Raw genomic sequence first — 16997 nt, 5'->3', positions numbered from 1 at the left:
TCTTCTCTTTTAAACATTTTATTTTTGTGTATGTTTTCTGAGATGCATAATTAGATCAATGGTACTGTATATAATATATAATCACTTACATATTCCGAGCACACTGGCAGGATTTTATGAGTGGAACGTGCAGCCAAAGGTTTCATAGTTTTATAGTGTGTCTTAGAAAGCGACCTAAGATACCCTGAGCAAACGAGAAAGCATTCCTCAGTCAGTCGTGTCTTGGGTGTCCTGTTGGCTGCTGTGAGTCTTAGTTTACCATTGTTGTTACCATGGAAAGTAGTGTGCTCGCGCAGGCTGGAGGAGCCGGGTAACCTGCAGACCACAAATTCCCATTTTCAGTCCTCTGAAATCATGAACTGGAAATGTCTGGGTGACTGTAGGAAGCGAGACGGTGGGGCTTTGGCTTGGGGTGGGTAGCAGCCATCTTTGAAGGAATGAAAGGTAGAAGAAATTCCGTCTGTTTTCTGGTGGTCCGTGGGAACCTGCAGGAAGCAGCGAGAGACCGAGAAGTAAGCCTTGGCCTCCTGATGGGTGAGATGGAAGCAGCTGCCTTGCTCAGTAGACAGTCTCTTGTCGAAAGAGGTACTCAAGTCAAGGACGGTGATTTATCTAGGACTTTGTAACAGGGATTAAGTTGTAGATTAGCTACCTCCTTTGTGATTGATTGTTCTTTCATTTGTCTAAAATTTTGAAATGCACCTAGAAAAAAAGCAGCCCTCTATCTTAGTCTATTTTCCATGACTCCATCCATGAGGAAAGAGGCCCTGTGACTGAATTGATGACTGAGTTACCTCTTAAAGGTCCTGCCTGATCCCCTCTTAGTACCTCCCAGTGGAGGTTAAGTTTCTACAAGGCATTTTGAGGGGTGTGTCTAAGCCATTGTACCTGCCCCTCTGTAAGTGAGTGAGTAGCAGGGAGAGCATGGGGATGTCTTGTCAACAGTGGGGGCACTTACTAGGGCAGAATTTAGGATTACTGGCTGCTATAAAGAGGTAGGCTGTCAAGGGATGGAGAGAGGGAAGCTGTAGGGAAGCAATTCTAGTCATACGGGCAGGAGGTCATGTGGCTTAGTTCCTGTGGGAGTGGAGGCAGGAGACCTGAGGCACATTCTAAAGGCAGAACTGATTGCATTTGCTGATAAGTTTTATGTAGGTACAGGGGCTTGGAAGCTTGGCCTATTCTAAGATGGGACCTGCAGGAAGAGTGTGGAGGGAAGAGGGGAGTTCAGAAGTTGTTTTTGGACTGGTTAAATCTGAGATCCACTGCAAGTTCACACACAGCGGGCAGGAGGGTACTCAGAAGTGTGGGCCTGGGTTGCAGGGAAAGGTTGCTGGTACAACCTGCGAGTCCTTCACTTGGAGAAGGGATGGAAGGGCTGTGGATGTAACTCACAGTTAGAACACTTACCTCATGGGCAGATTGCCTGGAGTCAGTCCCCAGCATTGTAGGTGGGAGACGCAGATTAAAGCAAGTTTTAAAAGGAAGAATGACCATTGAGAAGACATTAAATTATTTACTACTTGAGATCCCAGAGGCCAGTGGCTATGGTTGAAGGAAAAAACCTTATGTGCCTTAGGCAGTTTATGTTGAGAGATTGGGGGCCCCATAAGAGAAAGTATCTTTCTGACCACTGCCTTTGGATGTCTTCTTTGGCTCTTCCCTTCTGTGCCAGTAGCCTTGTGAAAGCCGCCTTACAATGCCTGTTCAAAGTCCACTGAACTCTGTTGCTGAGCTCGGGACATTAATGCTTTTACAGATCTCCAAGGAAGTCTGGCTGAGCTGAGAGGACTGTTTGTATCTGGCTTACTCTCTTCATCCACCCTGTTCTGCCTAGTGTGGGGTTACAGATGTGAGCCACCACATCTGGCTAGGTTGAGGGGTTAACTGGTAATAAGCACCCAGCTCATCTTGCTGCCATTGGTATGGTGTTGTAAATGTGTGAGCAGAGAAGTCCTGGGGGTGGAGTCGGGGTGGGGGGATGGGGGAGTCTTTTTCTTTATCCCATTAGGAAACACGTTCCTGGGCCTGTTCACTCTAGATTAAGTTCCTCTGCACATGTATAAGGGTGTTACTGGCCTTCTCAGATTCTTTCTTGAGGAAATGAGTAATTCTTAACTAAATTTGCTTTTCAAATTCTGTTGAATATGACTGATATCTAAACCTCTCTGCATTAGCAGCTAGTTAATCTTAGCTCCGTCCTCCTGGAGGCAAAGGCAGGCTTGCGTAGTTCTAGGGTGTGTTTTAATAAAAACAAAGAATTTTAGAACATCAGAGGGAGCATACAATTTAAGCAAGGAAGACAGGCGGGCCCCCTTGTCTGCACCAGGGCTGTTAGCTGGAGAGTTCCGATGATTTGAAATGAAGCGACTGCTTTCTCCCTAGCCAAATGTGCTTCTCTCACTTTTACTAAAAATAGTTGTCATCTACAGAAGGCTTTTGTCTACATGTGATTTTCGGAGGCTGATAATGACACAAACTTGACCTAAATGTGTTGTAGATCCCTGTCACTTGCTCTGGTCCCATCCCCCTCTGCGCACACATCCATTGGGTTGCCCGTGTTTTTGTGGTTTTCATTGCTGTGTTATAGTAACTGTAAGTATTCTCCTGTGAGTGTGGTATTGCAATGTCTTTCAGATCAGAAGCAAGCACTCAGCAGGCTGAGTGGTGCACACAGTGAGGACGCTTGTAGATCAGCTAAGACTTGAGACCAGCATGTGCATGGGTAGCTAGGCAAGCTCCCATCACTGTCTGTTGGGTCATACTTATAATCTCCCCAAGCATCAGGGGTCCTCTCAACGGGTTACGCTTCAGCAAAACATCATGAGTCTACATCCAGAAAGTGACATCCAGAAATTTCCACTACACACACACACACACACACACAATATATATATATAAAACCTTCCCAGCCCTGATAGTATTAGTGATATGGGAATATATTTCGGGGGTGACCATTTGGCATTGGATAACCAATTTCGGGGCTCTTCCCTGGGGAGGACGTCCTCCCCCTCCACCCTTAGTTGTTTGTGGTTCTGTGTCTGGGGTGGAGCTCATGACCACTCCCTTTCCACATCATCCATCCCTTTCCACGCTGGCATGGCTGCCATGCAGTTCAGGTCATGGTCAGGCAGCTGTGTTGATGAAGGCTCAGGAGTGCAGCTTCCCTGACATTTCTAGGAGACACCATCTCACAGCAGACTTCCTATTCCTCTGTCTCTAACCATCTTTCTGCCCCCTCCTTTACTGCAATGACCCCTGAGCTGTTGAGACCTTTGGCCGGCTGTCTTAGAGCATAGGTTTTTTTCTGAGTGTTTCTTTTCCTGTGATCCTTTGATTCTCTGAGTGTTGTCTATATGAAGGGTTAGATACAAAGGTATGATTAGATTTAGGTTGGATGGTTTGGGCCAGGGCACTTCCTGTGAGGGGGCGCCATGTATTGGCGATGCAACATCACATGACAAACTATCCACCTGCCTGCCGATGATGTCATCAAGTTTACTTGCTTAGTTAACACGGGGCCTCCCACATCCCTCCTTTGCCAAGTTATTCACAAATTTTGAATAACCTCACATTTAATTTTCAGTTAATTTTCATAAATATTTGGCCAATATTTATGTCCAGTCACATCTCCTAGGACCCAGCTGGGCATGCTCCGTCTAGTGTTGCCTCCTAGGTGGCCAGTTTACACGTTAATTGTTCTAAGAACAAATACACATCCTAAGACTGATTTTAAAAAGGAAAGAAAAAAAAAGCCAAGATCTGTGGTGGCACACGCCTTTAATCCCAGCACTTGGGAGGCAGAAGCAGGCGAATTTCTGAGTTCGAAGCCAGCCTGGTCTGCAGAGTGAGTTCCAGGACAGCCAGGGCTACACAGAGAAACCCTGTCTTGAGCCACCCTCCCCCCGCCCCCCAAAAGACTGATTTTTCTTATGGAACAAAAGGGTATTTCTAAAGGAATGGTAACACATATTTTTAATATACAGATTATGGCTGTTGTTCAGGAGTATTTATGTATGATTCTTATTAATACATTCATGAACATTCATCACATATATTTTATGCATACACTTATGAATATTCATGATGGTTAAAGATAATCTTGCACTACCATTGGTGTGATTACAAACCATAGTTTATAATGAGCAAAGCTCGTTACCTCAGTTCAATGGAGAAGGAAAATATCTCTCTAGAAACGGAAATGGCATTGCCTGAAGAAAATTCCCCACTCTCCTAAGGCGGGGAATTTTCTATGAGTTTTTATGAGTTTCAGATTCCCGAGAGCACCTGCGTATGTGAATATCTGTCCCAGTCACTCAGAAGGTCCCTAGCACTGGTTCATGGAGGGAGGCCTTTCAGGACACAGCCTTGCAAGTTCACCAGTTTGTATGTTCTGCTCCTAGCAGATTCCCTCACTTTCTGCAGATGCTGTGTGACTAACCCACGAGCTCCAAGGAGAGTGGACTTTTAGTATCAGATGGAATATCCGTTACAGATCAGCCCAGAGGAGGAAAGCCCTCAAGAGAAGGCTACTTGGAAAACATCATTTTGAGTCTAGGGAGATGGCTCAGCAGTTAAGAGCACAGGTTGCTCTTCTAGAGGACCTGGGCTTAATCCCCAGAACCCAAATAGCAGCTCACAACTGTCTGTAACTCCACTTCCAGGGGATCTGGTATCATAAGACAGACAGATATGCAGGCAAAACACCACTGTACAGAAAAATAAATAAGCCCGTGTGTAGCATGCCTGCAGAGCAGCTTTGGGCTCCAGGAATGCTTGTGTCATCCTGACTGTCATGGTTTAGATACAGGAAGTTAGTGTGACCCCCAGCCTGCTGCTTTCTGGCTTAGAAAGGTCCTGCAGGCTGTTTAAAGACAGGCTTCTTTCCTCCTTGGATAACTTGTTCTAAAGTGTAACATTTGCACAGAAAAGGACACTCAAAAAAATCTTGATTAGCTAAGTAGAACATCCCAGCATGGTTCTCCAGGCCTCCTGGCTCCTCTGCTGCCCCCCCCCCCCCCTGGTGTGGCTGTGATCTTGCCATAGAACACTGTTGATTGGCTTTGGTCTCCACTTGCGGGCCATGGGGCCTCCTAGTTTTTTGTATACCTATTGACTGATCTTTAGTAGGAACTAGGTGGCAAATCTCTGGGTAATTAGTCAAAAAAAGGTCCAAGGGCATCTTTAATATGAACTTTCACTAAAAATGGGTGTTCAGCCAGAATCAGGAACAGAAGAAAAGCACCCCTATTATTTGGTCCAACATCTGGTAACATAGTGTGGTTGGTAGAGTACCCCAGGTGGGTGGTTCAGCCAGACTAACTGATATCACTTTATGGGGTTGCCATCAGAAAGGAGAGTCTGGGGAGGAGCTAGCCTGTGTTTCTGAGGGAAGGCAACATCTGAATTATACAAATCTCTTCTCCAGTAGCTGCACCCTCCCTCAGACATGCACTTAGCTCCAGTGGGCATGTTTTTATGGCTCCCTAGCCTTTGCTCAGGAGTAGGTGGGGCTGCCACTTCCTGACCAGAGCAGAAGTGACAGCTGACAAGCCCGATACAAGGATGTGGTATTTCATGTCTTCAGGATCAGAACCAAGCATTCAGAAGGTGTTGCCACCTGGGAACAGGTAGCCCTTGGACCTGCAGGCCTCTGACGACAGCAGTGTGTGCTAAGTGGTGCACACAGTGAGGATGCTTGGGACAGTGACGAGGGCAGACGGTGTTTGGTACACTCCCTGCAGTGGGGAAGAAACCTGCTGTGAAAGATTGACAGAGTAGGGAATCAGGGATCAGTTCACAGCAGCCCTGCCTTGGGGCAAGTGGCTTAACCTCATAGAGACAGCACTGTTGAGGCCTGGCTGAAATTCTCGGTGGGATTCCTTCTAGGCTTTTGGAAGGGATCCATTGCTACACATTTCGACACAGCACTGTTGAGGCCTGGCTGAAATTCTCGGTGGGATTCCTTCTAGGCTTTTGGAAGGGATCCATTGCTACACATTTCGACACTGTGTAGAATACTGGGAGTCTTTATTTACAAATGAAATATTAACTTAGAACAGGGCTTGAGATGGCCTAACTTGGGGGTCTCTAAGTGACAGAGACATTTACATGTTAAAGCAGTTATAACATGGCTTAAAGTAAGTGGCCAAGCCAGCCAAGAGGAACTCATAGGCCAGGCTCCTCTGAAGCCCAGGCACAGCCATTTCTGGGAGAGTGGCCATACTCTCCTCTGTTCTTGCCCTCCTGTCAGTGGGGTCCTGTGTGCCAGGCAGGAGGGAACAGAAATTAACCACGAGTTCTGCTTCTTTGCTTCCGTGGTGGTTATTCAGATGGCTGATCTATGAAGAGCCTGGATTCCAAGGTGTCCCCTTCATCCTGGAGCCCGGAGAATACCCTGACCTATCCTTCTGGGATACCGAGGAAGCATACATCGGATCCATGCGGCCTCTGAAAATGGTAACATGACATTGAAGCTGGTTTTCTGAAGGCAGCAAGTCTCTTAGCTTGACCTCCATAATCTACCAGATGTGGCTTTGAACAATAAAAGTAGCTTTTATTGCTTTACATGCATCTGTGACAAACAGGGAGGTGAGTCCTATTGCTGGATAGAAAGAGTAGAAACAACTTCCTGGTTAAGAAAGGTGGACAAGACTATGCCCTTTGCACGAAGAGCATCTTCTGCCTCACAGCGTAGATGTCTGCACCAACTTCAGCCCAGAGAGGCCTAGTGAGTGAAGAACTGTTTGTGGAAAGTGGAAGCAACCCCATTCGGTGGGACGAGAGGCAGAGCAGGGGCATAGTTAGGAAAACCATCTGAATGCACAGCCAAATCTTAAACGGGAGCGGAATTGCCCCCACTGGAGCTGGCAGAGGATGCATGTGAGGCCAGGGCAGGCACAGAGCTGGACAGGGAATGCTGAGGACCAGCACAGAGGTAGTGCCAGGAGGCAGGGCTGAGTGGTGAAGGGGAGCTGGGGTGAGGGGTCAATGCCCATTGTCTTAGTTAGGGTGTTATGCTGTGAACAGACACCATGACCAAGGCAACTCTTATAAAGACAACATTTCATTGGGGCTGGCTTACAGGTTCAGAGATACAGTCCAGTATCATCAAGGCAGGAGCACGGCAGCATCCAAGCAAGGCAGACAGGCATGGTGCAGACAGAGCTGAGAGCTCTACATCTTCATCTGGAGGCTGCTAGCAGAATACTGGCTTCCAGGCAGCTAGGGTGAGAGTCTTAAAGCAGACTTCCACAGTGACACACCTACTCCAACAGGGCCACACTTTCTGATAGTGCCACTCTCTGTGCCAAGTGTATACAAACCACCACACTCATCCTCCTTACCTGGAGCCTGTGCTTCCAGTTCCTTGCCCCCCCCCCCCCACTCCCGTCCCTGGTCCCTGGCTGCTCTGTTGGGATGAAGGTTTAGGTGGGATGAGTCTACCACACTAGGCTCTGATGTGGGCCACTTGATGCTAGGTGCTCACTGAACACCAGGGTGAAGCTTCTGCTATGAACTTGCTTGTGAAAGTCCACACTGCAAGTATCTTCAGAGCCAGCCTGAGACAGATTAGAAAGTTAGATACATCTGATTTGATTATCTGCAGATCAATGCAGATGACTTGAGGCCTTTTATTTTTTATTATTAAATCCACTTTCAAAGTTCCCAGTTTTATTAGTTTTGGTAATGTATGACAGAGTTATTTCAAGCTTAAAAATCAATGTGATGGTTTTAAAACTGAGGCTTATTGAGCACCTCCCCCCAAAGATTATTTTTTCTTAAAGACTTTTTATGTATTTTATGTATGCAAGTGCTCTGTTTTCATGCACACCAAAAGAGGGCATTGGATCCCGTTACAGATAGTTATGAGCCACCAATGTAGTTAATAGAATTGAACTCAGGACCTCTGGAAGAGCAACCAGTGCTCTTAACCACTGAGCCACTTCTCCAGCCCTCAAAGACTATATTTTAGGCAGGCACCCCCTTGGTTGTACAAGGGCTAGCTTGCTGGTTGAGCTAGCCTATTTATGGTTTCAGTTTATTTGGGCCATTTGAAGATTTGGCTGCAGCTTTTAAGCTCACAAAAACACATCGAGGGAAATCTCTCAGCTTATCAACCACTGACTTCTGCCTGTTCGGTATTTTTAGGCAACACTCTCCTCTCTAATTCTAGTTTTGTTTTGTTTTTTACTTTAAAAACAACAACAACAACCCCACTCTTAATACAAAAGTGTAATGATGCCATCTTTTGAGAGGTTTTCGCTGTTATCTAATAGTTATATTATTTCCTGCTGGGTGAACTTTAACACTTTTGTAGGCTATGGGTTGCTAAGTCAGATGCCTCCCAGGGCCAGGCAGGAAATACAAAGGGCGAGGCTGCTGGGAGTGGAATCAGAGTGAGCAGTGGAATGCAGGTCAAGACTGTGGCCTGGGAAGGACCCACCCATGCTGGATTGCCTGGGCAGAAGGTAGAACTCACTTCCTGTGAGATGTTATCAAACCTAAGAGTTATTTAGCGAGAGAAATCAGAGGTAGAAGTCTTAGTAGGTTGGGGCAGGATGATCCCAAGTTTGAGGCTAGCCTGGTCTTCCTGGTGTGTGAGACCCTGTCTCAAAAGAACAAGAAACACATAGCACTGACTCTTGGGATACAAATTAAAATTGTATAAGAAAATTTCCTAGTTAAAAAACAATACAGAGCAAAATAAACCAAGGGGCCTGACTGTAGCTCAGGGGTGGAGGGCTTGGCCAGCATTGCAAGGCCCTGGGTCTGACTTCTCTGCACTCAAACAAACAAGCAAACAAATCAAAAACAGAACAGAAGCACAAACTAGCTGTGCATGTCCAGTACGTCTCTGCTGTAGATGGTCTTATGTCCTCATTTCCATTTGATAATTTTGGCATCTTCTTATATAAATTAAAACAAACCATAAAGTAACCAATTACATTGTGTGCTTCAACTACTGTACCTACTGTGATAATACTGGACACTCTCAGTGGAAACTGAATTTTTTACTATGCTGGTTTTTTGTTTTGTTTTGTTTTAGGGTGGCCGTAAAGTTGAATTCCCTACAGATCCAAAGGTAAGAAGGAGAGAGAGAGAGAGAGAGAGAGAGAGAGAGAATATGAGTGGGTGTGCATCCAGAAGTGAGGGGGTAGGGAAGAGAGAAATTATTCAGCGATCTTTAAGTATATGATGCTAATGTGACTTCACCACTAGATCTTCCTCCCACTAAACTTCAGGAAAAGGCTAATGGCACCCGTTATCTTAGCATGGCCTCCAAGGTTCACTGTTCTATTAACTTTACCATTCCTGGTTGGATTTGCTAATTGATGAGCCCATTGCTGGCAACAGAAGAGAGCTTTTAAGCTTTTCAGCTGGTTTGGGGGGCCGGGGGGGGGGGGTTGAGCTCAGCCTTTGCCTGCTGAGCTGTGAGTCCAGCTCTATCCCCCAGCTCTCCCTACTGAGCCATGAGTCCAGCTCCATCCTGCAGCTAGCTCCCCCTGCTCCAGATGCACCTGTTGCCCCTGTTTCCTACACCTGTCCTATGCACCATGTTTTTTTTTTTTTTTTATCATTTTCAAATCAACTTTAGAATACTCTGGCTCTTTAATATCTTTTAAACATTGCCTTTGGAGTGTTCCACACTATCGGTGGGAACCTAATGATTTTTAACTTTTTAATTTTTAACTAGTAAGTGTTATCATGTAGTTGATTTTTATATATGATTAGAAATTTTTAATTTGTATTCCAGGATTTAGTGCTATTTATTGTTGTTGTTTACATGTGTGTGTGTGTGTGTGTGTGTGTGTGTGTGTGTTGGCATGTAGGCACATGTGAGTCTGGAGAATTGTACTCAGCCTTTACCTGCTGAGCCATCTTGCTGGACCTGTTTTTGCTGAGCCAAAGCAGCCTTTATTATGTAGCCCATGGCTGCCGTGGACTTGGAATCTTTCTTCCTAGTCCTCTTGAGTCCTGGCATTGTAGGCTATACCCTATGTCCAGCTTGGGGCTGTTTGTTTGTTTGTTTGTTTGTTTTGTTTTTCTGGCTATGTCTTCTGGGGGCTGGAAGCCAGGGTCTCACACATGCTGGACAAGAGCCACACCCCTAGCCCAAGTAAGTGCTATTGAATGACAGGGTCAATGTTTAGCTATTTTTTTTTAGCTAGTTAACTTCTCCAAATTATTGGCATATCTCCCTTCTATTGCAGGTAGTTATTTATGAAAAGCCTTCCTTTGAAGGAAGGTGTATGGAGCTAGAAACAGAAATGAGTAGTTTTATCATGGAAGGAGGTGAGACAGAAGAAACAACTGGAAACAACCACTTGCCCTTTACATCGGTGGGGTCTATGAAAGTCCTAAGAGGCGTGTAAGTACAAGGGTAATGGTAAGATGTCTCTTGTTCCCTGATGAAATAAGAAATGTGCCCTCTTTTCCCCAAAGACACATTCCTGATTATAGTCTGGTGATGTTTTGTGGAGAGTAGGGCGTCATGGAGACTGAACCCCAGGCTGTCGTCATACATGCTGGGTCTGTATGACATCATCCCCAGCAGGGTCTGCCGAGCTGGACTTGTGACAGTGGCTGGAGGGACACTATAGGGGGGTCTGGTGTGGAGCTCATACAGAGCTGTACAGATTGATTTTTAAAGTGTCATGTTCCAATCTAATGAATCATTTATTAATTTTCTTTCTAATTTTCATGATATTTTTAAACTTTATAGATCTTGCACATTTCTAGTAAAAGCATATACTGAAACAGTCTTGTAAGTAGGCAAAAGTGTAGATTTTTAATTATTTATCTTTATTTTATGCGTATGAGAGTCTCACCTGCATGTATGTCTGTGCACCACATCTGTGCAGTGTCTGAGGAGTCTAAAAGATGGCGTCAGAGCCTCTGGAACTGGAGTCACAGTTTAGCTGTTATGTGGGTTGCTGAGATCCTCTGCAAGAGAAACAAGTGCTCTTAACTGCTGAGCCATCTCTCTAGCCCTTTATTTTAATTACATACACAACCACACATCCAAATGCACACACATACATATACACCACACCCAAAAGCTTGCGCACACCCACACACACACACATACTCATAGATACACACAACTACACTCCTTTACAGAACTCTAACATGTTTCTTAGGTTTTTTTCCTGAGGTTTTTCTCTGAACAAATTCTCTTAAACATTAAAGAATTCTAACAAAAGCACATAAATTTGTATGCTGTCCTTTCTAAACTTGGAGAATTTCACAAATTCACATCAAATATTATATTTGTGTTTGTCAGTAAACGGGGCACGTAGGAAGCATTGCGAATGTCTGACCGGCCACTTGCTCTTTCTCTCATAGCTGGGTTGCTTATGAGAAGTGCGGCTTCACTGGCCACCAGTATTTGCTGGAGGAGGGAGAATACAGGGACTGGAACGCCTGGGGAGGCTACAATGGAGAGCTCCAGTCTCTGCGGCCTATATTAAGTGTAAGTTAAGGAGAAGCTAACAGCCAACGTGAGGTCCTTTCAGGATGATGAGTGGCTACCCTTTACATTTGAATCTCTCGTTCTTAATAGGATTTTTCAAATGCGCACATGATAATGTACAGTGAGAAGAACTTCGGCTCCAAAGGCTCCAGTATTGATGTGTTGGGAATTGTTGCCAATTTGAAGGAGACCGGCTACGGAGTGAAGACACAGTCAATCAATGTACTGAGTGGCGTGTAAGTGAAGCAATGGCACCAGGAGGTGAAGCTTGGGTTTCACTCGGGTTTCTGTTAAATTAGTAGTCTGTGACGCAGAGTCAGCCCTCAGTAAATATCTCACAGGTAAACATTAATTCAGCCCCTGGGTATTTACAGCTGTGACACTTTCATGGCTGGCCTAAAAATATTCTGATGTAACCTTTTTTCCCCCTCTTGGTGTCATGGTAGAAATATGCGGCCCTTTGTCTAAATGGGTGGATTGTTAGTAAGCTGGCAGTGACCTTGAGGGTGGGAGAAAGTCCCAGTAGGCTCTCCTGTAGTGCTATGGCTGCCAGTGCTCCCTCACTAGTATGTTGACATAAAAACCACTGTTTAGACTACCTGGAGTGGTCAGCTTACCTGACCTTGGCATCTGCCTACCCCAGCCTTCCGTGGCTTTCACCAATGCCAAGTCTTTACCGAGACGTGACTCTGAGGCAGAAGTAACTGATCAGGCATACCAGCCTAAGAGATAGAAACAGAACTTATTGGCTGCACAAATAAAAAGGCCTAGAGAAGATTTTGTTTCTGGCTGGGCGCAGTAGCACAGACCTGTGCTCTCAGCACTGAAGAGGTGGGAACAGAAAGACTGAGTTCAAGGCCAGCCTGGGTTACATAGTCAGATCCTGTCTGGAAGCAGTAACAATGACAATTCCAATCAAGCAAAAACGGTTTGCTGGGCTTGTTCCCGGGGCTCTCCAGAGGTGGGCCTCTTCACCCGTGGCCCTCAGCCGTGGCTGACTCTCGTTCTCCCGACTCACTGCATGCTCAGGTTCCAGGTCTGACCTTGCTTCCATGGCGTGGGTCATTAGTACATGCCTTAAGTAGAGAGGTGACTGTGCTGCTGTGGTGTGGCCATCCTAGGGTCAGTTCCACAGTGGGTATGATTGAAGTATATGGCTCCCCAGGAATCAGGATGGACACCAGATCTCTGCCATAGGGAACTGTTCTCATGATCCAGCACGTGACCCTGCTGATTTCTTCTAAGTGGTAATGTTATTAAAAGGACAGGAAGAAAGCAGTCGTTGGTTCTATTGAAAGCAGTTGGTGTTAGCCTACTGAATCTGGCTGGCCTCAGCCCTAATACATTTCTCGAGGCCTACCCCCAAGAGCCTGGCGAGTCTGACGTGTCTACAGTGGACACACTTGTGTTGTTAGTCACTACATCGTTGCGTAGGTTGTCACTTGTCACTAGGCTGTATCACATCATTAGCCCTCACATGGTATGTTCACATGGTATGATCACAGCTGGCCGTCTACCAGAACCAGGAGTCGTCTGAACACAGGGCAGAGGCCACCGGAAACAATGTGCTGTCTTTGCAGTAATTTCAGATCATGCTTATTATTGTCTGAAAAAGTTGTAGTGAGCCATTCAGTCTTGGAGAAACAGTCACCAGGTATCCTTGCTCTTCAGTCACTAGCCAGTCAGTCATCTACCTAGCAGAGGAAGCTGGAGGATGCTCGGTAGATGTTGATGTAGGCTGAGTTAGCACAGCACATAATTCTCGGAGCCTGTTTTCCTTCCTCCTTACTCACACTGCTTGCTTCATATTAGTTTCCTTCAATAGGATGTTGGGCTTCTATATCTTTCTAGTTTTAGTCATTTTTAGTTGTATTTCTTGGCAGTCTTTTTTTTTTTTTTTTTTTTTAGCAATTGAGGTTTGGTATTAGGGGAAGTAGAAGGGAGGCACAGTTTTACATACACACACACAAACACATACATACACACACTACATATACACACACATATAACACACACACCACATACACACACAACACACACAAACATACATACACCACACACATACACACTACACATACATACTACATACACATGCCTACACCACATACACCACACACATACACACACATATACACATACAACATACACATGCAAACACTCATACACCACACATACACATATACCACACACATGCACACACTCATACACTACACACACACACCATACATACACATGCATACCACACACACGCAAACACTACACATGTACCACATATACACAGCACATGAACCCCACACACACACCCCACACATACACAGCACATGTACCATACACACGCACACACACACACCACACATATACAGCACATGTACCATACACACACACATACCACACATATACAGCACATGTAAGACACACACACACACCCCACACACATACACAGCACATGTACCATACACACACACACATTCTTCCTGAATGTGCTGGCTGTAGAAGAGCTCCAATGAGGTCTGTTATGTCTTCAGCAGATCACAGGACCGAGGCTGTGAGGTGGTGAATGCACTGGGATGCACAGCAGGGGTGGGGGTTCTAGTCTGTGTGCAGACAAAACTGGGCTGGACAGTACTGTGCTAGGCCTCGTGAAACGTAAGGGAGGATGACTAACCCAGTCATTTTTTTGATAGCATCAAAGAAAAATGGTCTTATTTTAATGGTTTTAATTTTTACTGGTAAATAAGCAACCTCATTTTTGTTTTGTTTGGTGGCATCTGTCTGTTTGTCTCTCTGTCTGTCTGTCTATTTTAAGGTAGGGTCTCACTATGTGACCCTGCCTGGCCTGAAACTCACAGAGATCAGCCCACCTCTGCCTCCTGAGTGCTGAGATTCCAGCTGTGCGCCGCCACTGCCGTGCCAAGCTAGATTTGGATCCTTTATTTCTTATCACAAAATTCAAAGTCAGAAGAAACTTTTTGTCTTGCTTTTATTATTTGAGATGTAGTCTTGTTATACAGCCCATGCTGGCCTTGAGCTCAGTCCTTTTTCTTCAAAGCCTTCCCAAGTGCAGTGGTGGGGTGAGTCTGGAAATCGGGGGTGGGATATTTATGGGGTGTTATCAATGTATGCCTCCATGCGCAGACAGAACAAAGCTTTTGAAACTCCTGTCCTGTGTCTCCCTGGAGGCACACTATCACAGGGTGTTAAATCCCTGTGATCATTAGCTGTGAAATGGTAGGAAGGATGCTCATGAGACCAACTAAGCCTTCCAGGAACCACATTCCCGTTCTTAGGAAAGCCCAGAAGAATTCCTGCTCACAGCTGCTGACAGCTCCCACGCTGCGCTGCGCCGACCCAAGCAGTGGAAGCTGGGCTGACGTCTTAACATCCAATAGTAAAGCAAAACACTTATAGAGTTCAGACAAAAATAAGCCCAATGCTGCAGCCCAAACCTTTAATCTCAGCACTCCGGAAGGCAGAGGCATCTCTGTGAGTTCAAAGTTAGCCTGGTCTACATAACAAGTTCTAGGCCAGCCAGGGATACAATGAGAACCTAAATAAATAAACAAAGACAAGTGTTCTTATTCTGAACTTTTTCCTTTCCTCTTCCACAGACGGGTAGGTTTGTCCTCGTTCCCCTTGGCTAGGGCCAGCCAGGTTCCATTTCTCTTCTCCTGCTCTCCATCCTCTAACACAGCAGTAACTAACTCATGAACCGAACCCTTCAGCAAGGACACTGATGAATTTCCATAAGAGTCCCAAGTATACATAGATTCTGTACTAGAGATCTCAAAGATTCAGCTGGGCCGCAGGACGACGTTCTGCTCTCAGGTCAAGCCCTGTCTCATACACTTCCTTGCTTCCATTTTTCCATCTGAGTGAGTCAGACAGACTGACTCTGTTGTGAGTTTGCCTACCAGCTGTTTGTATAATTCCATGGGGAAATGGAACACACATCTGTTAGTTTAACAACTACTAACAAGGACCTGAGAGGGCTCTGGGGGGCAGGCGCCTGTCCTGGCCACAGGTGAATCTCCGGAGGGTCTCTCTTCACAGGTGATTCCCCTCCTGAAAGTCAACCCAAAAGGCCTGACACCATTGGTGCTCAGAGCTGCCACAGGCCCAGAGCCCAGGCACAGCTTTCTGTGGTGTGACCTGGGTTCTTTAATTATTGTTTTGTTTGCAAGTTGTGGTGTTTGTGGTTTACCTTAGGAAGAGGCACTCATGGCTGGAGCCAGGCTCTCTGTTGTGGTTGTCACTGCTCCGCAACCATGGGTTTACCTGAGATGTGTGTGCAGAGGTGCCACTGAAGGTCAGCTGTGCCCTGCAGCATCCCTGGCACAGCACAGGGCCCTTGGCCAGCTCCCTCCCTCATACCTGAAAATACAGTTTTAAAAAGTTAAGAGCCCCCACTCCCTGGCCCCAGTCAGCATTCTTGAAAGTTAATGTCAGGACCACAGAGAGATCCAGGCCTCCAAACTCCTCACCTCACAGGATGCAGACCTTTGAAGAACTGCTAGTGCAGGTTTGATACTGGGGGAGTGGGAAGGACTTCTTCTCTGAGGCAGCCCCGGTCTCAGTTTCTGCATTCAGATGGCCAGAGATGGTGAGCTTTCAGATGTGAGATCTTTAGCTTCTCCTGACCACTCAGTTTCTGTAGTTTCTTCAGAGTGGCTGTTCTTGTGGGAATCCTTTTCCGTAGTGATACAGACACTGCAAGAACATGACAGGCAGGCCACAAAGCCCTGTCGGCTGCAGGCTTTCTCATGTTCTGGCCTTAACCGACGGCATCACTTCAGACAGGTCTCCTCCAGTCACAATAGATAGTTACTTGTGATGCTCTTCTGTCTACACAGCTCAAGGGCAGGGGATTTGTCTTCTTCCATCTTTGTATTCTTCATGTCTGTCTGGTTTCTGGCACGTGGCAGATGGGACGTCAGTGTTTGCTGTGTGAGTAAGCAGACTGACTTTCTGTCCATGAAGTGGACATGCTGGGTCCTCCTTAGGAAATGGAATAGATCTGGAAAGTTCTGAGGGTGACGTGTGCCATTCAAATGGTGAGCGGCTCATTAGGGCAGTGAGTTAGTGGAGACTACACTGAGAATCTGTTGGATGGAATAGAATTAGAAACCCGTTTCCCCTTCAAAGACTTCCTTTGCACAGCAAGTAGCATCAGTGAGTGGGTTCGACTGATTGCACCTTCCTGGGGTCACTGCAAAGATGACATGGGAACATTGCAAGTGATGTCCTTGGTACCTTGAGAGCTGGTTCAGCTTTGTTTTTCTATAGACCTGTTAGGTTGGAAATACCATTTGGAAATAAGTGCTTTTCTTTGTTTCTGGGTTTTATTATTCATTGTGATTTGTTGTATATGAGGCATAGATAGTTTCCTGTTAAGATCTGTCTGCAGAAATCTATGTTGAAATGAAGTTTTTACTTAGAAGAAGGAAGAAGAAGAAGAAGAAGAAGAAGAAGAAGAAGAAGAAGAAGAAGAAGAAGAAGAAGAAGAAGAAGAAGAAGAAGAAGA

The 16997-nt window shown here is 45.8% G+C and overlaps 1 protein-coding gene across 1 annotated transcript in view; it reads left to right on the top strand.

The window, feature by feature from the left end:
* Positions 1–16997, top strand: part of Crybg1 (crystallin beta-gamma domain containing 1) — a 196654-nt gene that overhangs the window by 162940 nt on the left and 16717 nt on the right. Inside the window, exons 9-13 of the mRNA XM_021174985.2 lie at positions 6333–6459; positions 9050–9085; positions 10215–10372; positions 11350–11476; positions 11567–11712. Of these exons, the coding sequence (XP_021030644.2) occupies positions 6333–6459; positions 9050–9085; positions 10215–10372; positions 11350–11476; positions 11567–11712 (594 nt within the window). The remainder of the gene's footprint in view (positions 1–6332; positions 6460–9049; positions 9086–10214; positions 10373–11349; positions 11477–11566; positions 11713–16997) is intronic.

The sequence above is a fragment of the Mus caroli genome, chromosome 10 (assembly GCF_900094665.2).
Source record: "Mus caroli chromosome 10, CAROLI_EIJ_v1.1, whole genome shotgun sequence".
Classification (NCBI taxonomy): Eukaryota; Metazoa; Chordata; class Mammalia; order Rodentia; family Muridae; genus Mus; species Mus caroli.
Note: the sequence above shows the minus strand (reverse complement) of the source record. Positions and strands in the feature narration are given on the sequence as shown.